The 20,986-nt window shown below is 34.5% G+C and overlaps 3 protein-coding genes across 4 annotated transcripts; 1 reads left to right on the top strand and 2 right to left on the bottom strand.

Annotated features, from left to right (window-relative positions):
• Positions 1-165: 165 nt before the first annotated feature.
• Positions 166-8,011, top strand: LOC110705602 (protein EMBRYONIC FLOWER 1-like). Of its 2 annotated transcripts, none has more exons than XM_021883502.1 (6): positions 166-516; positions 2,054-2,267; positions 2,684-3,057; positions 3,393-3,485; positions 3,609-5,044; positions 5,747-8,011. In XM_021883502.1, the coding sequence occupies exons 2-6, from the start codon at positions 2,110-2,112 to the stop codon at positions 7,361-7,363; spliced, it is 3,678 nt and encodes a 1,225-aa protein (XP_021739194.1). In that variant the 5' UTR covers positions 166-516; positions 2,054-2,109; the 3' UTR covers positions 7,364-8,011. The 2 variants fall into 2 exon arrangements, with proteins under 2 accessions (XP_021739194.1, XP_021739193.1); XM_021883501.1 differs by having other exon boundaries at positions 3,606-5,044.
• A 140-nt stretch (positions 8,012-8,151) lies between these two features.
• On the bottom strand, positions 8,152-10,464 carry LOC110705858 (zinc finger MYM-type protein 1-like). The gene has a single exon (XM_021883791.1). It carries the CDS (start codon positions 10,462-10,464, stop codon positions 8,152-8,154), a length of 2,313 nt encoding a protein of 770 aa, XP_021739483.1.
• A 3,948-nt stretch (positions 10,465-14,412) lies between these two features.
• Positions 14,413-19,214, bottom strand: LOC110705857 (L-gulonolactone oxidase 3-like; the record flags this gene model as incomplete). The annotated part of the gene is made up of 4 exons (XM_021883790.1): positions 14,413-15,560; positions 16,231-16,486; positions 17,319-17,753; positions 18,945-19,214. Coding segments are annotated over 4 exons (1,812 nt in total), but the record flags the coding sequence as incomplete, so codon positions are not given.
• Between the last annotated feature and the right edge of the window lie 1,772 nt (positions 19,215-20,986).

Here is a 20,986-nt window from a genome sequence, read left to right as displayed (position 1 = left end):
AATAAATGGAAAAAGGAGGGTTAGATGGGGACATAGAGATGTGTGTAGTTCAATACAACAAAACCACCTTTCAAGGACAAACAACATCAACTAGACTTAAAAAAAATAAATAAAAAAAAGGATAGAAGCCTCTTTCTTTCTTTTCTTTATTTTCTCTCTCTTACCCCCCATTTTCTCTCTCTTTATCTCATTTTCAGTCTCTCCATTTCTCTCACTATACTTTCTCTCTCTCTTTCTCATTTTCTCTCTCCTCTTTGGAGAATCGAAACCTCATCTCTAAATTAAAACCCAACAAAAATAAAATTAAACCCATAAAAAAGTTAGGGTTTTTAGCAATAATTTCTCTCTCAAATTCAGAAAAACACCTTGTTTAATCTCATCTCGTCTTAATTAATTAAAGCTCTCACCTTTGAGTCAGTAGATGATGGAACAACTCTAAACGGCGCCGTTTCAGATCCAAGTCAAGCCCGACAACCCGACCCGATTGATTTTTGCCTCATTTCTCAGCTGACCCAGGTCAGATTTTCTCTCTCCTCTTTTGGGTTTTTGTTCATTTGATTATCAATTTTGTTAATTTAGCTAAACTCATCTTTTTTTTATATATTTTTTTCCATGTTTTTTTGGGATTAAAGATTGTAACTTTACTAATTTTATTTTGTTTGGTAGTTTGTACTATTTTTCTTTGCTATTAAACTTTTATTTTTCCTATTGAAAATGTAAATTCAGTAAATTTATTGATGATGATGATAAAAATAATTATTATTTTGGACCAACATTTTTTTTTTGTGGGAAACCCTAGATTTTATTATATTTTCTGGGTAATTGGGTTATAACCCTAAGTTTTTGATAATCTAGTATTAAAGTTGACACCTTTCTCTGACTAATGAGGCTAAAACTTTGTTGTGTGAACTGGGTTTTTGGGGTGTTCTCAATTTTGGATAATTCAATGGTTTTTATATTTTATGTGAAAAATGGTTCCTTTTTCATTTCAATAAAACCCTAATTACCTTATCGAATCGAAATCGATAAGATTTTCAATTCATTTCACTTGTTGGTTGCTTGATTAGTCACTTACATTAATTTGATAATCATCGGAGAATTTGTTAGGATTTTGTGGTGGTTGGTATCAATTTTGCCTATCATTTGAGATCTAGGGTTTGTACTTTTCATTGTTGAATTCATTTGATTGGGTTCATCATATAGTTTTAAGCTTCTTTTAATTGCTTTAAATCTATTAAACTTGATTTAGTCCCTCAATTGAAGGCTCTATTTGTTAGTGTGGCGCTCCGCTGTCATATCATATGTGCTATTCATAGGTCAAGCCACTAATTGAGGGGGTCGGGCCACACATTTTATTTCATTTTCAAACTTGTAATGTTTATGGCTCTTTTCTATGATTTTTCAACATTCACATCGTGTTAGCTTTTGATTTTAATTTACTTTTCTAGAATAGGGCCTTTTCCTTAATTTTTCGTCTATGATTTCATGTGGGGATTTCTTTGATATTCTTGATTGATACCGAATTTGATCATAGAGGATGTCTTTGATTGTTAACACTACTATTGTCGCGAATGTAAAAATTAATCTTATATACCGAAGTTTATAATTTCCTAGTCTATGAGTCATGTATATATCACTAGTCTAATATGATTCAAGTTCACATGTAATCAAATGATGGTCCAAGATGTTGTTTTGATTTCCATATAAGAGAGAAAAGGAAGTAATTTTTTTCTACCATATTTGTTTGATTATGTGATCTTCTTCAATTAATGTCAATTATTGTTAAACCCTTTGACTACATTATTGACTTAGAGACTAATAATTCAAACTCAATTAATACCAATGAATTCCTTTGATATCTTGGATTACCAAACAATTGTTGTATCTTTATGATACAATTAAAAACTTGTGTATGTTTCTGGGTGCAAATAACCTCTTCAACATACTTCTTTCTTCACGAGTTCATGACAATGGAGTCGTAGTAAACTTACTGTTTAGTACTTTCCTGGTGAATCTTCAATATCTAAGGCTTTGTTTTCTTACTTGGTTATAGGAATCTCATCAAGAAACTTCTGAAGGTTTAGCTTATGTAAGTTTGGACAATTCGACATGGCTAGTGCTGTTGGGGAGTTAAATCAGCTAAGTGACTCTAGTCTTGCTACCAAATCCACAAAACCGCCTGCTCGAATGAATGTGTTACCTCTAAATAGACCTACTGCTGAGAAAAACGGCGAGGTTACAGCAAAGTGCAGCCATTTTTCCATACGGTAAAATTCAAGCAGTTCAGGCTTTTAGTTATCTTTTGGCCTTCAACTGTGGTTTTCTTCAGTAATGACTTTATGATCTATTATACTTCTTTTGCTCTTCCAAGTAAAATTCGAGTACTATTATATTGCAGAAGGTTGCATAAGTTACGGATTAGGTTATTTATTGCTTTGCAGCATGAAATCAGCATGTTTTCTGGTGCCTTGTCTGCATGTAACTGATGCCTACTGAAAAACCGACGAAACTAATGATAACAAGCTACATATTTGTTCTACTCAATTTTCTGTTAGTCATTATTATTTAAAGATTGTATGTGTCTTCTAGCACACGCCAGCTCGTTTACATTTATAGTTTCAGTTGGCTGCATTTTGTTTTATAAATATTACTGGTCTAAAGTTTCTTATATTGTTTTCTGCAGTGGATATGTATCAGAAGTACGCAAAAGGGATCCAAAACTTTGCTATCCATTTTCTCTGAAGGACTCCACCGAACCACTGTCTATGGAGTTGCCACCTATGGTAGTTCCCAAGTTTAAGTGGTGGAAGTGTGTGAGTTGTGTCCCAGAAACTCGTGTTGCTAATAAAAAAGCTCATGAGACTGAAGAAAATGCTGATGCTTCAGTGTCTCTAGTGGGGAAATTCTCAAAGGTCAATTCTTCTTGCTTACAAAATGCTGAAGCTAATACCTCTATTAATTCAAACGACAACAGAAATTATTCTCCATTCAATGTGTGTGCTGATCCAAAAGGAAAAGGCAAAGCTCATGTTGAAGACGAGCCTACATTCCCCTCAGGTTTCCTGAATGCTCGACTCTTCCTTTCTTTAATATTTGTACAAGCAATTTACTACCTCCGTTTCATATTATTTGCAACGATTAGACATTTTTCCTTTCTACTTTATGTCAAATCGTTGCAATATGAAACGGAGGTAGTATATATTCTCAAAATACACTCCCTGTACCATACCATTGTGTTATAGCGGTTAATTTATATAGTCCAATTGTATATTAAAATGAAAGGCAGACTGTGAAAGGAAAGTTTCCAAAATTCAGTACCTCCTAATAATTACACCTTGCTATTACAAAAAAGGGAATTTAAAATAGATTGTATGCTTTTTTTTTTTTCTCAGCATGGAAAAATGGCTTTCTCAAGGATTCAAGCCAAGCGATTTTGCGGAGAACTAATGGTGAATGTGAAGTTAGGCTAGCTACCAGTAGTAAAGGTAGTACACATTCCATAATTACGTATTCTTTGAGGATTTGTATGCGGCTGTTAGTTGTATCTATTTGTCTCTTTGTTATTTGGTTGCTGGTGATAATGATGATAGTATTGTGTTTTGTAGCAGTTGAACTTGGACCAAGATGCAATGGAGATGCAGTCATCAATGATCTTCAGAAGGACAATAGAGTGGAGGGATTTGAAGCCGGACCTTCTCAAGGATATGCGAACCACAATGGAAAGTGTGCCATTGAAAACTGTCATGTAAAACCACAGGCTTCTTCGGAGGACAGGCGTGCAGAATTACCAACCAATGATATGGGAGTACAGGTAGCTGGTTTAGCTGACGGACCTATTAATGACAGAAGAGTTCGTGTAGTGAACTTGCCAGATTTAAACGAGTGTAGTGGAGAGCCTCTGTGTGATGAAAATATTGAGCCCATGATTACAAATAGTGGTGGAGAACCTCTCCATGATGAAAATATCGAGCCCATGGTTACTAATAGTGGTGGAGAACCTCCAAATGATGAAAATATTGAGCCCATGATTACTAATAGTAATGATGATGTGTTGTGTGAAGATGATGACGATTATTTGGGGGCTGAGCGCCGTAAAAATCCTAAGGTACGATTTCTGGTCGATTTATTGGGTTTAAATAAAACCCAAACCCCCCCCAATCCTCCCATGGGGAAAAGGAAAAACCCTTCTCTGACTAGTTCTCTGGATGAGAATGGTAAAAGAATGAAGGTGGGTTCTCAGGATGAGGGATCAAAATCTATAGACATCAAGGTTTTGAATAATGGAACCAAGAAGGTGACTGAAACTACTGAAATATCTGATTCGGATGATGTATCAATGGATACAATGTCGAAGGCTATGGGAAAAAGGCAGAGCAAGTCTAGAACTCCTTTGCAGGAGAAGATGAACAAGAAGAGTAAAATCGACCATGATGGTTCTTCTTCATTATCTCGGCAAAAGACCATGTCCAGATCCGCAGGTAATGAAAAAGGAAAATCTACTGAGATTCTGCCTCAAAAAAGTGATGTTTCTGACAAGCTAGTTGAGAGAAGTTCAGTTGTGACCAAGAAGAGAGGCAAACTCCATCATCCAAGAAAGGAGGCAGGTTCTGTTATTCCCTGCAACAACAGGAATACCAAAGACTCTGCAGCCACCCAAAAAAATGTTGATGCAGAGAAAATCTCTGACCAGAAGGATCAAATTTCTTCTGAAAGTGTTTACCCCCTCTCCAGAAACTATCCTATTAAGAGGAACAGTCAGGTGCGTGATCTTCCAGGGGAAAATGGGTCTCTTTCATCATCTCAGGCAGAACCTATGCTTGTTGACGGCAGCAGTGTGAGGAAACATCAAGATAACAGAAATAATGTTGGAGAGGCTAGTGTAGATTCTAGGACTACTGCTGTTGGCCGTACTCCTGATACAGGAACTCCATTTGATGGAAATGGTGAGAGAAGCACTGTTGCAAAGGCGAATTTGAAGGGGAAGCAAGCCATGACCCCTGAAGCCGAAGAGGGCAGTTCTCTGGCACGGGATATGCGTTTGCAGGTTTGTGTGCCTTCTTTTTTACCACTTGCTTTTTTTTTTTTTTATATAAATCTTCTGCATTTTTGTTATGCTATTTCTTTGTTGGCTGTTGCAAGCTCAATTAATCATGTCTGGAATCTATGCTGCAGAATAACTGCAGTGAATTTTGATGTGTAATTTATCTATGGCATGAAATACAGTTAGTACATTTACTGCTTTAAATCTGTTGTTTTTTGAACGTATCGTATGATTTATATTTGTTGAAAAGAAATGAGTTGATAATCAGTTGATATCCTAGCTCAATTTTCACAGTTAACTTTCCTACAGATATCCCCTCTGTTGTAGATTCTGTATATCACTTTACTATAATTGTAAGTAGAGCTGGAAATATAGGTACATGGATTGGGTTCGTGTTTATATTTGGGTTTCGGGTCAAGCTTTATATATTTTTAAAATTATGCAAACCATTATATACTAACTACAAAATATTATAATATAAGTACAAATGGGAAAAATCAGATAGTGCATGTTTGTATTGTTTTGGTTTTTGGTTACTCTCAATAACTTTGGATCGGGTTGGAGCCCTTAGAGGTTGCCAGCTCAAAGTTTTGAGTGTTCCAGATTCATTCCTATTTGTTGGTTGATTTTCAATGAAATTTATGACTAGTATCTCTGCACTCTCATTAGTCTGTCAATGATGATATTTTGTTTATGTATCTTTAGGTGACTAGCTCAGATGTTAATCAGAGGGCACCGACCAATGAAGTTCGAGGGCGCGTACATGATATTGATATCAATAGTATCCCAACAGATGACAAAGTAACAGAACAAGGTGATACTGATGAAATACCCATGGATATTGTTTTGCTGTTGGCTCAGAATCAACATGAGAGAGAACTGGGAAAACTGGATGACCGTAAAGAGGAGCATCGTAATCCATCATCTTCTGGTAGTTCTGGAAGATGCATTAGGGATAACGGAACCAATGGTTCATATGGAGAAAGCAGGCAATTCAGACAACCCCATTTTCTCAGCATGCGAACGCCACTAGGTACTGATGCTAGAAACAGCATGGCTAATGGAAATGCAGGTCATATTCCAGACTTAAACAGGAATTCTCAGAGTGTTCCAAGCAGTCTTCCCAGAGAAAACCCAATATCTGCTAGGTTTCTTTCCCTTTCTCAGGGCCGAGAGCACGGTCCCCCTTACCCTGGCTATGATCTGACTCTAAACAATTGGAATGGGACTATCAATGTGGGAACAACACAAAGGTACCCTTCGAGTTTTCTCCAAGCAGTGGAGTCATATAGACTTGGACTGAGTGCACCGAGACAGAATACTACTGATGCCTCCAGTGTATGGCCTTCTGTGGTGACAAGAAGCATGCCTTTAGGAAGTGCAAACCCGCAGATGATCCCCCAAGGCTCCAATGCTCTAAATAAAGGGAAACTCCATCATCAGACATCTGGCAGCATTTTAAATTTCAATGCCTCTGCTGCTGCTAGCCGCGGAAAACAGCAGAGCCTTAATTTCTCAAATGGCTATAGCGTTGGAGAGAGTTCTGGCGGGTCAACTGATAAGTATACCAGTGATGCTGTTTCTGCAATGCATTTACTGACCCTAATGCAAAATGCAGCAAAAATGCATACAACGAAAATGCAAAATGCAACCCTGTCCTTGGGCCCTCAAAACATGGTGCGGCCTGCAAGCTCAAGGCAGCCCTTCATGGAGAATGGTAGAACTCCGGGTGTGCAAGACAACTCTCGTCATCCTTGTTATCCTGCTGCCATTCCCACAGGCCGTCCTTTTTCACCACCATTTCAGAGTGATGGGTCCAGCATTAGCAGGAATAATAATGCAGGCTTTGCAGGGCACATTCCATTGACATTGCGAGGGCAGCGGAACATGGAGAGCTCCCATTTTGCCCTTCAAAGTGGAGACCACCGACCTCAAAGACAACAAATGGGTTCTCCCCTGCAGAATGGGAGGGATATCTCTGTCATTTCGCGCCCCTCCTATGTCAACCCTTTGCAAGGTATGCCGGATGCTGCACCTAATTTTCTGAGAAGAGGTAATGTCAGGCGTGAAGAGAATGTCAGGCGTGAAGAGAGGGCTGTTGCTCCTGTCCCTGAGACATTAGTTTGCAGATTGAACCAGAACCCAAGTGAGCTAAGCGCGGAGGTGATGAATGATTATATGATCGGGCCAAGTGAGCTGAGGCCAAGGGGAACACATCGTGAAAGACCAGCCAAGCCTAGAGGAGACGCCAAGAAGCAAGTCATTCGGCAGAACAGGCATAACCCTTCTGGCAAAGAGCGCGAAAGGCAGAGGAAACTCTGACTATCGGCGCATTTTGGATGACAGTGGATGGAGCTTAAGGCCTTCTGATTATAAATAAATTAGTCAAGCAGTTCCATCAAGATAGTTGCATTTCAGGAAGGAGAAGAATTAGCATAAAGTTGTTTTTGTTGGATAAATTAGGGTGAGGCTATTTGTAGGACAGCAACCCTTTTGGAGAAAAAAGAGTGGGTTGGATTTAAATTTAAATTTAAATGACTGTTTTAATTAATTAAAATGTTTTGTTGAACCTTTTGAATAAAACCTGAAAATGTAGTAACTTTATGTAACAGAAGTATAGAAACTTTACTTTTGTAACAATGGTCATGTAATTTACAAATATAGGTTTTATTCATGTATCAAAGGTCTGTAAAGCTTATATTGGAACCTTCAATTGGCTGTTTTCTAATTGTAATTGAAATGTTCCTGTCAATTTACTGGCCATATTTGGAATTTTGGACTGTGTTGTAGGTTTTTCCTCATTAGCAATTTTTTTTTTTTTTTTTTTTTTTTTTTTTTTTTTTTTTTTTTTTTGTGGTAAGGAGGACCTTGACTAGACCTCAACTTTCACGGTTTTTTTTGGTCTAGTTTTTACGCAGTGGCGGAGCCAGGATTTTCAACTTGGGGGGACAAAATGCTTAACTTACGAAAAGCTTAACAAAAAATAAAAACAAAAAAAAAACTCACACACAAATTGGTTAATACTTAATATTAAAATTTCAAAATACAAATATATACTTAGTCATACAATTCAAAATGATGAAAAAAATTACATAAACATTACATTAAAATTACAAGTTCATTCTTCGAGTCTTCATACTTTGAAATCGATCAATAATCTTTTCGTCGGAAACTCGTAAGAAGACATCCTTCTCAATAAAAGTGACCAAACAATCATTCATAAGTTGATCACCCATGCTATTTCGCAACTTGTTTTTGACACATGTCATTGCAGAAAACACTCTTTCAACACTTGCCGTGGCAACGGGAAGAATCAACATCAACTTGATAAGCAAATGAATAAGAGGAAAAGTCTTATGCTTATTGGTTTTAACAAGCATCATAGAAAGAGAATTAAGGTCATTTAAACCTTGAAATCTTTCATCATTTAGCATATTCTCCATGAATACATCAAGTTGATATTCAAGAGCCATCAAATCAAAGCTTGAAAATTCTTCGGGATAAAAAGAGGCAAGTTTAAGTACCTTATCTTTATCAAAGGATGAGAAGTTATCTTTAGGACTTAAACAAGCCATACATAATAGTAACTCCATATTCCTCTCATTAAATCGTTCATCAAGTTCTTGAAGATGCAAATCAATTAGTCTTAAGAAAATTCCAACCCGAAAATGATGTTCATTTGTTGCTTCTTCAACAAAACGTCTTGATCTTCCATGAGGAACATAAAGAGAATCCATAGTGGGAATAACAACACCATGTTTAGTGCAAAATGAAGTTACCTTGTTTAAGAGAGTATCCCATCCTCGCTCCCTCATTTTTTGCAACACCGTTTTTGTATAAGTGACAAGTTCCATGGCATTTACAATATCTTGCTCCTTTCTTTGCAAAGCAACACACAAATCATTAGTGTATCCAAAAATAGTCAACATCAAGTGAGCAACAAAAATAAAGTCAAATGACTCTAATTGTCCTAAAACAATTTGAGCTTTGAACTTATCTTCCGATGCACCATGCTTCCCAATTTGTACAAGCACCTTAATAATTGTAGGAAATAAGAGGATGGCATTTAAAAGTGACTTGTAATGAGAACTCCAACGAGTATCCCCGGGCCTACTCAAACCAAGTTCTTGATTTAAACCCGATCCACTCACAATATCCCCAACATCCAAGGCTCGAGCAACTTCTTGAGCTTGATCTTGACGAATCATTTCTCTTCTCTTGCAAGAAACTCCAACCACATTCAACAAATTTCCAAGTATCTCGAAAAGCCAACCACAACTATCATTCTTTTTAGCAACGACAAGTAATGTTAGTTGAAGTTGATGAGCAAAACAATGTATATAGTAGGCACTTGGAGTATCATTCATAATCAAAGTCTTAAGGCCATTTATTTCACCCTTCATGTTGCTAGCTCCATCATACCCTTGCCCTCTTATCATAGATGGGCTCAATGAATGTTCAACAAGTAAAGACATGATTGCATCTTTAAGAGTTAAAGCGGTAGTATTAGCAACATGAACAATGCCTAAAAATCGCTCCATTACCTTTCCACTATCTCTATCAACAAAACGCAAAACAAGAGCTAGTTGTTCTTTTTGGGACACATCACTTGACTCATCGGCCAATATAGCAAAGTAATCATCACCAACTTCTTCTATTATGCACCTAGTTGTTTCTTTGGCACAACAGTTAATAATGTCCTTTTGAATAGGAGGGGAAGTCATTTGACAATTTTTAGGTGCATTTTCAAGAGTATGTATCCTTACTTCCTCAACCTTTTCTCCTAACCACTTCAAAAGCTCAAGGAAATTACCCCTATTATATGACTCCCCACTTTCATCATGTCCACGAAATGCCAAACCTTGCCCCAAAAGAAATCTTAAACAAGATAAAGATGCTTTCAAGCGGATAAAATATTCACTTTTAATCACATCACTTGCATTGTCAATCACATTCAAGATTGATTTCTTTTTTTCATCTCTTAAATTCACATATTTCTCATAAGCAAGATTATGAGCACTTTTAATTCCACCAACATGCTTCTCAAATCTTTCCGGTTTATTCCATGCCCTAAACCCTCCATCAACAAATGCATCACCCCCCGGTTTAATACCAACTTCATTCTTGAACAAGTAACATACAAAACAAAATGCAGCATCTTTTTCAATACTATATTCAAGCCAATCCCATTTGTTGAACCAATGAACACTAAAGCGACGCAAACCAGACACTTGTCTTGTAGGGAAGACATGAGTTTTTGGTTGGCAAGGTTTTTTAAGAATATAACCCCTCCTAACAGCATTTCGTTCATTTGCGGGGTAATCCATAATGTTTATTCTTTTTCCCGGATCATGAGGAAGAAGTTCAACATCATACACCAAATCTTCCTCTAATGGTACATTACTATTACTTGAACCACCCATTTCCATACTATTTTCTTGACTTTGAGGGGAGCTAACTGAAGGTGAGTTATTGGACTCATTTTCATTGAGTCTCGTTCTTTTAAACAAGAATTGTCGAAGATCGGGTTGTTTAGTTGCCTTTGATTTGTTTGAATTTGGTGAATCTTTTGATATTTCCTAGTTAAATTGAAAATTATATATCAATTTCCACAAGACCACAATCCACATCATTACATAATAACAAAACCTAAGAGGCTAAGATTTTAAATTTCTAATTCAACTACACATTTCAATAATTTACAATAATTAATAATTTAAATTCACATTTCACAAAAACAACCAAAAACTCTAACAGGGGAAACAATCAAACAAATATAAATCAATAATCATTTATCAATTCAAATTATTCAATAATCAATACCCACAAGGCCACAAATGACAAATTCACAATAAAAATATAAACAATTAAACATTTAAACAAGTAATAAAAATATGAAATTCAGAATTTCAGATTTACTGTAAATTTAAACAATTAAACATTTAAACAACAAAACAAGTAATCAATTATTCAATTAATCATACATTCATTGATTCATACCTCCATTGAAATCCAGATTTACAGCAAATGTGTTATGCTTATGCATATGACGAAGTCACGCTGTCACGAAGACACGAAGTCACGAAGGACGAAGGCTCAAGGGCGGCTGTTGAACCTCGTCACTGCTGCGAACTGCCGGCGAACGGTGGACGGCGTCACGGCGAGCCGGCTAGGCGATTGACGAAGTCACGAAGACACGAAGTCACGAAGGACGAAGGCTCAAGGGCGGCTGTTGAACCTCGTCACTGCTGCGAACTGCCGGCGAACGGTGGACGGCGTCACGGCGAGCCGGCTAGGCGACAGGCGAGGGCGAATCGAAGAGAGAGAAATTGAAAATTGAAAAACTTAGGGTTTGGCTGGCTGGCAAATGTCGCAACAGAGCACTGTAAATCTGTAATTGCATTTTTTTTTTAAAATTTTTTTTTTTTTTTAAATTTTTTTTTTTTTTAAATTTTTTTTTTTTGAAAATGGGGGGACAAGTGTCCCCACATGTCCCCTTCTAGCTCCGCCCATGTTTTTACGGGCCAAGTACTTAGGAGTAGAGGGAAATTAAGAGAATCCCTATCCCTAATTACCCTTACTTGGTAGGATTCGAATTCTATACCTCTAGAATATGAGATAAGAAGTTTACCAAGTGCGCTAACACTTTGTTGGTTTTCATTAGCAATGATTGTTTCTACAATAAATTTTTTTTTTTTTTTTGAAGGGATTGTTTCTACAATAATTAGTAGATAGAAAAAGTATAGCGATGATTTTTTTTTGTATGTCATTGATTTTGTAATGTTCTTATTGAGAATTTTGACACTTAATATTTGCACAAATAATTTTAGAATTTTGACATACACTTACGATTTGCAGAAATTGCACGAGAATTTACTCAAAGGGACAAAGTATAAAGGTAGGGCAACAAAGAAAATGATGAATATGAGTATTAATTATCCAATAATTAAGGGCGAAATTCAGAAAATTAGTTTTAGGGGAACAAGATTTTGATAACATCGACTTTTTGGGGAGGTAAAAAACTACCCTTAAACAAGGTAAAAAGTTACCCTATGTTCCGCCCCTAACAAGTACCAGTAACAATAATGCAAGTGAGTTACTTCCTCCGTTTTCTTTTAGATGCAACACACTCTTTAGCGCGGTAATTAAGAAAGGTGGAGTTTATATGATATAATAAACTTTAAAATAGGATGAGTGGTTGTTAGGAGTGTAATTTAGTGGGCCATGTGCTTTAAATAAGAGAAATAGTACAATTTTTCCCTAAAATAACTTTCATTTTATAGTGTGTTGCAAGTATTGTGACATTTCCTTTTTAGGAAAGTGTTGCAAGTAAAAGAAAACGGAGGAAGTATAATTATATCATTTGAAGTATTGCAATTATGTTAACAAGAATGGAGAGTTGGATAAGAATAAATTGGGCATGTATTCCTTGCCAAAATGAAATTGATCAAAAGGGAAAACAACATTTATGAATAGAGGTAAAAATATTGTTTCCGTGTAAAATTATAGATGTATACATCACGACATCACGTATAAATTAAGATAAAGTCATAAAATAAGATTAATTAATTACTCCGTAGTCCGTAACCGGATAATTATTACTCTAATGCAATCGATCTACACTATATAGAACAAAGGAAAAAAGGGCTTACTACTCCATTAGTATGATTAAATTAGAAGAAAAAAAATAGTGAAAAAAGCAACAACCTAAGCATACGAATATGCAAATAATTTACAAAACACAGTAAATAATATTTTTACTTTCAAATGATTCACAATTCTGTTCATGTGCACATCACCAAAATAGAAGTAAGCATCTTCTCTCTCCTTGTTTTTTTTAGTATCCCAACACTTTATCGTTATATTCGCTTTGAACCATATAAATATGTTGTACAACTACAAAAATAAATTAAAAGTGAAAGGGTGCCCTAAGCATCCAAATTTTATGTGTTCCTTTTTCGCTTATTTTACACGAGTAATACTCTGGAATTTATATAAAGTCACCAACAACAATGATGTAAACGAGATAGTTATATTTTATGATAACTGCCCGTGCAAGATATCTAGTTCTCTACATGAAATACACCACGGAACAACTCTTTAAGAACCCCCTACAAGGCTACAATAATGTTTGTACAATTGTACTCTTGGCTTTCAAATTCTTCTTTCCCTTTCTTGCCAGCTATCTATCACCAATGTATTATATCAGGTATGAGGACCATTCATAGTGTTTCAAGACAAGTAAGAAAAAAATGTACTATGTATATTGGGGAAAGAGTTAGAAAGTACGAAGTATAAATGTACGTTTTGCTAGATGTAATTAACTATGTTTAAAGACAAACCAATATGATAGTAATGATACAATAATAGTTAAGACAATGTATATATAGTATTGTTAATATGTTGTAAGCTAATTACTCGTAATGTCGAAACATAAGGGTAAATAAATGAGGACCATTTTACAGGACTAAAAATGGTGAAAACCTTTAATAATTTAGGTTATAAATGAAATTTGGCTAAATTGTTAAAGTTAACTAGTAGTTCGGTTTAAACCCGACGCAGCTATTATGAAAATGTTTTAAACCTTCAATAATATACTCGTAGTTCTATTAATCTTTTTTTTTCCCCTCATAATAATTTAATATTCAACTTTTATTTAACAGAATTTGTGTTGTGGTTAGATTTTATACATATAGGCTTAGATATGATCATAATTTCCTAACTCGATTAGGGTTCATCCTTGATTGTACGATACAACGGCCAAACCTAGAATGGATAAATTAGTTAGTTAGTCCTGTAATTTAGTATTAAGCTTAATTAACCAAATCTAACTTGGTACCTAAACAATCCATGCAGACATACATTGTTAGTGTTACCATATTACAGTTAAATGTTCAACATTATGGAAAATAAGGAAATGTCGCAATCTATAAAGTCAATACCATAAATTAAATAGTCAAGGACCATCATATTTCCCTTTCATAATCTATTATAGTAAAAAAAAAAAAAAAAAAAGGACTGGTATAACATGATATTTGTAGTCACACAAAATGACATTATTTATAAATCGAGGCATTGATATTCTACCCACTTTACAATAATTAGTGGCTTTAATCGCTTGATTTTTTTTTAAGACATAATTAGAATTTACAATGTTAAACCCTAGCTATAGAATGTACCTTAAAATTTAGTGTAGTCAAATAGTTTAAATGTTCACATGGTATACAGTAATAAGATGACGGAGAAATAAAAATTGTATCAAGTACATTGCTGGTTCCCAAAAAAATGAGAACAATGTAAACCAAAAATACAATTTTAATAGATGAAAGTTATACCCATGAATCTTATGTCCACACATTATCATGGATTGCTTTAGTATTGGACATGAAATTTGCTAGACGGCGACGAGCAAGAGAGATATCGACATTTCAATAGCTTAAAATTTAGGCTATTTATCAAGATATGAGATTAAGTCACGTCTACAGAAACTCTTTGTAACTCTCTTAAAAAGAAATTAAATCTCATAGAGCAAATAAATACCGATTAACATAAAAAAAATAATAAAAAATTCTAGAAAATAAAAGAATAAATTGTAGCATTACCAATATCATATATATTATGAAATAATAATTAAATTAAAACTAAGAATTTACACAATTCATAAATAATCATGATATAACTCCTAAATCTAGGTTAGAACTTAAAATTTCAGCATGTGAAAACCTACAAACTCTAGCATTAGAATACAAAAAACCAGGTTTACAAAAATAACCTTTAGATGGACTACAATGTCTATCTTGTGAACAAATACACAACCCTTCCAAAGCACAACCATCCCCATTTTCTTTATTTTCTCCATACAATATTTCATCTGACCATTCACTAGAAAACATACCTCGAGGATCAACTTGTTTCTTTACCTCAACAAACTTATTCCAATTTAGGAATTTTTTCGGCACACCTAAGAATGCCAACTTTCTATTTTTAGCCCAATGTGGCTTAGCTCCATACTTAAAGAACGCGATTTGTTCAATCTCTTCAAGAATGTCTTGGTTTAGTCTAGGGACTTTAGGATCATCACCGCGATAATAATTGAAATCAACAACGACGGAGTCCTCATGTTGCCCTAGGTATGCATCCGAGGCCTTAATGTAACGAATTAAGAAGCCGTTGTAGATGTCCATGCCACAAAGTTTTTGTGGAGTGATTAGGTCTCTTAGTTTTTTGACATCCCTAACAAAGTCTCCAAACTTTGTAGTAGGGAAAATCGCGGTTGTTTCATAGAAGGAGAGACCATTGATTGTAGGGTCCCAACCACAAGTAAGGTCTAGTCTTAGAGGAAAAGAGTATAAACACGAACCGGATGCTTGTATGTTGGCTTGAGTGCCTATAACTGGATAATTTGTGAAGAATAATTTGTTGTTCTTTAATCCATTTGCTATGCTTTTCTTGTATGCCATAAATGTTGTTGCCATTGCACACTTGCCTTTCTCATCTTTGCTATTTTCAAATGTTTTTTCTACATAAATCACGAAATTCGAAAAATAAAATAAAATATTAGCATATGTATAATAATAATAATGTGCAAGTGAGACGTGAACTGATACAATTACATTAAATGTTTAAAACATAAACAATTCAACCATGCATGTTAGACCCTTGTGGTACGGAGAAGGATAAATAAAATTTCCGCCCAAGAACCACATACAAGTGATAAAGGTTGAACCCTTGAACCCAATTAGGTTACGAGGTGAAGCCCCTACAACTACAAGTACTACTTGTTACTCAAACTGTTAAAATGGCTCCACAAAGTTAACATTGTGGTTGTTTGATTTGCATAAAATCACATATGGATTACTGAGTTTTATTTCAAGACAAAACATAAGATCCAATAGCATGAAAGCTCTAACATGAACCTAAAACTTCCTATAAAAAAGTCAAATTTTAAATAGTCTACTTGTCAAATGTTTAACACTTCATGAAAATTCTTATTTATAACGCAATTAAGGTAACGAGGTACCATCCTATAGTCTTGTAAAAAAAAAAAGTATCATCCTACAGAACAAATGTTGTTCAAGAAAGATCATAATACTTCATGAAAATTCTAATGTATTCTTTAAAATTACAAATTCTTAAGTCAACTGAACGACCACTTAATTATAATTATTACGAAAGAGTAAGAAAATCACCCGTTGATTGAGTAGCCATGGAGACTAAAACAGATTGCGATTGAAACCCAAGAAAATCATTGATTCCATCTCCAGAAGTATTAAAATGAACTCTATTATCATATCTATAAACAGCCGTATACTTTGAAGGATACCACGTTATGTCTCCAAATTCAAATTTCTTGGCGTGGTTTACGTACATTTGTTCGATGTCATCATCTTTTGTAAAATCATAGGTTATACTTCTCTTGAAAGCTGGTTCCAATGATAACTTCACCTATATTAATCATCAATCAAACAAACTTTGTTTAAATTTATGCTATTCCTACTTTCTTTATTATCATTATTGTAGAGATCGAGTACTTTATTAATTTATTATTATTGTAAAGGTTAAAACTTTAAAGTACTTCTAACGTTATGTATGAGTTGGCATTCTCATCTTTCGTTGTTGGTGGGTCTAATGCATGCTATCATGTTAAATGATTTTTTTAGTGAGAGATAGTATCAATGTAAACGGAATTTGATTTATGTTCTTAGGTATTAGCTGTATGACCTTATTATGACGGTTAATAGACTATCATGAAATTAATTTAATAATTGTTTTGATGACCTATATATCACAAAATGACATATTCCATAATTTATTATTCTTTTAACGACTTGATGACCTACATATCACAAAATGACTTATGTATCGCAAAACACAAAGTGTTATGTGGCTGGTCACACTGTGTGGCAGGGGTTACTTTATTAGTGTAAAAGAGGTTACTTGTTTAGTGTTGAAAGTGTTACTTCGTCAGTGCTAAAGGGTTAATCAGTTAGTGTTATAAGGGTTACTCAGTTAATATTACAAGGGTTACTTGGTCAGGGCTACTTTGTTCTTATAAATAGCCACAAATAAGACAAGCTGATCACAAAATGATACTTATTCATTATTTTATTTGAATGTGTAATGAATTGGCCCTAACCGTAAAAATATGCAATAATTAATTGTTTGTTGACAAACATAATATACCTAAAATGTGATCAATATATATAATAAAAAGGTGGTTGAACTTAATAATTATTAAAAAATTAATTAAGTAAACAAGTGAAAGAAGTTGACATACCTTAGAGATAACCCCAAGAACACCCAAAGAAACCTTAGCAGCCTTAAAAAGAGGGTCATTGCCTTCCAACCAAAGAACTTTAGCAAACCCTTCGGACTCCTTCCCAGGAACCACTAGGCTAACACCCACAACATGGTCGTGGACCGCCCCGCCCTTACCCCACCATGAGCTCCCGTGGGCTCCGGTACTTATTAGGCCACCCACGGTCACCCCTTCCCAGTAGGGTGCCGCGACTAAACTCAACGCGGCACCCTCCACCTTGTTGATCAAGTCTCTTAGACTCACCCCTGCATCGACTGTTACGACCATGTTTTTCGTATCGATTTCGATATGGGAATTGTATCGTTCTGTGCTGATTAGCGTTGTCTTGTTTGTTTTGCTACTAGGACATGCTAATTTTGGTATACTGTGTGAAAATTTAGTCACCACTTTCACCTGTTACAAAAAATCTCACAATTTTATTAAAAAAAAAATGTACATAATATAGTTCAAAACTTCAAAATATATGGAAATATTATGCAGTAAAATTAAATTGTTAACTATGTGATGTCAAATATGTTGTACGTCAAAGGCACCATATAATATCTGTGGATTAAAAAGTCAAACGTAAATATATATTAAATTATACTAAATCAGAAAATCATGAATTTTATTTGTTGATTAGACAAATTCATGATTCCCTGCATTAACTTCAATTTAAAAAAAAAAAAAATTAATATTTTTTTTTTTACAAGTTGAACACTAGCAAATCAATAAAATTTGATTAAATGATTTCAAATCAGTAAAAATAAGGTGAATGATAACAAATTATATTAAACAGAAAATACAAAGTTTCGTTGTTTCAAGTCTAGCTAGATATATAACGACCTAAGATTACTATACGAAAGCAAATTAAATGGCATAGGCGGTTCTGGGCCGGAGCTAGGTGGTCGACGGAACAGGGCCCCCAAATTTAAGGGGCCCCAAAATCTAGATATATGTAATTAAGTTTGGTACAAGATCATGAAATTGCAGTTGGTGTAGTGGTTAGAGCAATTGTGTTGTATCTACAAGGTCTTGGGTTCAATTTTTTAATTTTTTTTGGGAACTGCAGCAAACCCATCTAATTCCCAAATTCTTTTCCCAAAAATTCAGATTTCTTTTTTCCCAAATTTTTTTCAATGTACTATTCTAATTCCAAAAAAACTCTATATCTTCTAAAACTCTATTAATCTCCCAAATTTTCCTATATATGCATTTTATTTACTTTTTCAATTTTACAAATAAAAAAGAAATCTTTAAGATAATCTTAATTCCAAAGTTCTTTGCAAGTATCGTGAGTAAAGGCTATAGCTAGTAATTGGAAAAAATTTCATCACAAACCTCTTCGAATTCAACACCGGATACGATTTTTTGATATCTGGGTATGTTGAATTATTTCCTGCTGTTTAATTTAAGTGCATTTTTCTGATTTTTATTAACTTGCAATTTTAGAAGGCATTTATGTTGAAAAAATTTCATCACAAACCTCTTCGGATTCAACATCGGATCGAGTAGAAGGCCCCATTTTAAAAAGTTGAACAAGGCCCCATAAATAATTTGCAATTTTAGCCCCGGCACTGTTAAATGGTATAGATGTTAAATAACCTTGAGTTTATTACGATTAGCATTCGCGACGGCTAATCGAAGCTCTTCTTCAGTAGTTGGATAGCTTATGCTTGGAGAGGTGCAATCTCTTCTATCACCCCAAACACCATAACCATTTTTGAGTGTGCATACTTTACCATTACATTGGACTGGGTTTGGAGGAGGTTTGGCATTAACATTTTGGGGTAAAAATGATAAGAAAATGATTAGGGAGATAATTGTTGTGATTAGGGTTGGAAAGTTTAAGATAATTTTTTTTCCTTTCCATTTTTATTTAGCTAGTTGAATTTTGATCTTGAAAAATGTGGAAGAAATTTTGTTTCTTGGAGTCATATGGATGATATTAGTAATTTATACAATAATTTGAATTATTGTTGTTATGGTGGGTCCAATTACAATGTCTTCACATGTTATTTGCTTAAATTAGAAAGTAAGGATATTGGAAATTTGAATCTTTTAATATTTTCCCTTAAAATATGGGATTGTAAATGGATTGCTTTGTCTTTTGGCGTAATGGATATATTGCCATAGGAGAAAGGTTACACAAAGACAATGCTCCACCACTTTTCTATTTTAGTCAATTTTTTTAAATTGAAGTTTCTTCCATGTATTTGACCTACTCCAACTTTTTTTTTCCTTCCCTTTTTTCGTAGATAAGAGTAAGGTTTGCCACGCTTAAATATCTCACGAGTTAACTTTATTTATTGGGATTCGTAGGTTAAGCTTTTTAATTAAGAGTGAAGGGTTGGCTTGAAAGAGGGGGGAAGAATAAGAGAATCTCCACCCTAAAGTACCTCTGATAAAGTTTAATTACACAACCATATGTGGGACGCAAATTTTTCCACTAAAGCTAAGTTCTATTTGATATTCACGCTAATTGATTATGCAGGTGAAATATGGAATAACTATCAATTTTTTACTTTTCCATCTAGCTTCTATTTTTATTCAAAACATCCTCCATTAGCACAAACCCTTCTCTACTGTATTAAATAAATAAAAAAATATATTCGGGTGTACTTATAACATGATGCACACAAAAGTTTCTTCACTGGTTAGGAAAAATTGCCTTCAACACACGATCTTCTAAAATTGAAATAGGAAAGAAAATTCTATCTTTTTTTTTTTAATTAGTAGTTGAGACTTGAGAGTGGCCTGGTAGCAAAATAAAAATTCGTATTTATATTAAAATAGTCCAGAGTGGTAGCAAAATAAAAATTTGTGGGTTTAGAATCATTGTAAAGATATGAGATATTAACTGTAAAAAAAATAATAATAAAAATTGATATGAGATATAATGAAAATAAATAGCTATCAATCTATCATACTTGTATTTATATTTCTAACAATCATTTAAGTCCCACGCCGTACGTTATTGGATATCTCCACCCCAAGCTTCATTGTAGTCGTCACCAAATTCGACCGTACTGTACGTCTGTACCCTAATATAATTGAGCTACTTAATTAACATTAGCTACTTGGCTAGCTAGGGTGACTTTTTGTGTTGGTCATTTTTTTTTATCTCAATACTTTCTTACTAAATTTCGATCGTTCAAAAACATTCCTTTCCACCTCAAGTTCATTTTTTTTTGTAGTCTCCTTATTCTTATTTTTATTTTATTTATCTCAATCCTAACTTAATATTTATATACACGTCATTAAAGGGTTGATGCCTGCCGGTGGTAGTAATAGCCGGAGGGAGGTTGGGTTCAGTGGGGGAAGGTTAGGTTTAGTGGTGGAAGGTGAGTAGCTAATGGTGTAAGAGACGTAAAAGATAATAAGATTAGAAATGTGAAAGGGGGGATGAGAATCGAGTTAGGAATGATAAATGTGAGGGAAATAGGTAGGAAAGGGAAAGGATAAGCCCAAAATGACGTCATGCGGTAGTTGGGAGGCAAGAAGGTGGTAACTTTTGATGTTTTTGAAAATAGACGGTGGTAATTTTCAAAAAAAAAAATGGAAGGTGGTAATTGCTAAAATGGACATAACAGAAGGTGGTAATTGTCAAAATTTCCTAAAAATTACTTTCGAAGTTTTTTTTTTTT

This window comes from Chenopodium quinoa, unplaced genomic scaffold (assembly GCF_001683475.1).
Source record: "Chenopodium quinoa cultivar QQ74 unplaced genomic scaffold, ASM168347v1, whole genome shotgun sequence".
Lineage (NCBI taxonomy): Eukaryota > Viridiplantae > Streptophyta > Magnoliopsida > Caryophyllales > Amaranthaceae > Chenopodium > Chenopodium quinoa.
The sequence above is the reverse complement of the archived record's forward strand: the minus strand, read 5'-3'. Positions and strand labels throughout refer to the sequence as shown.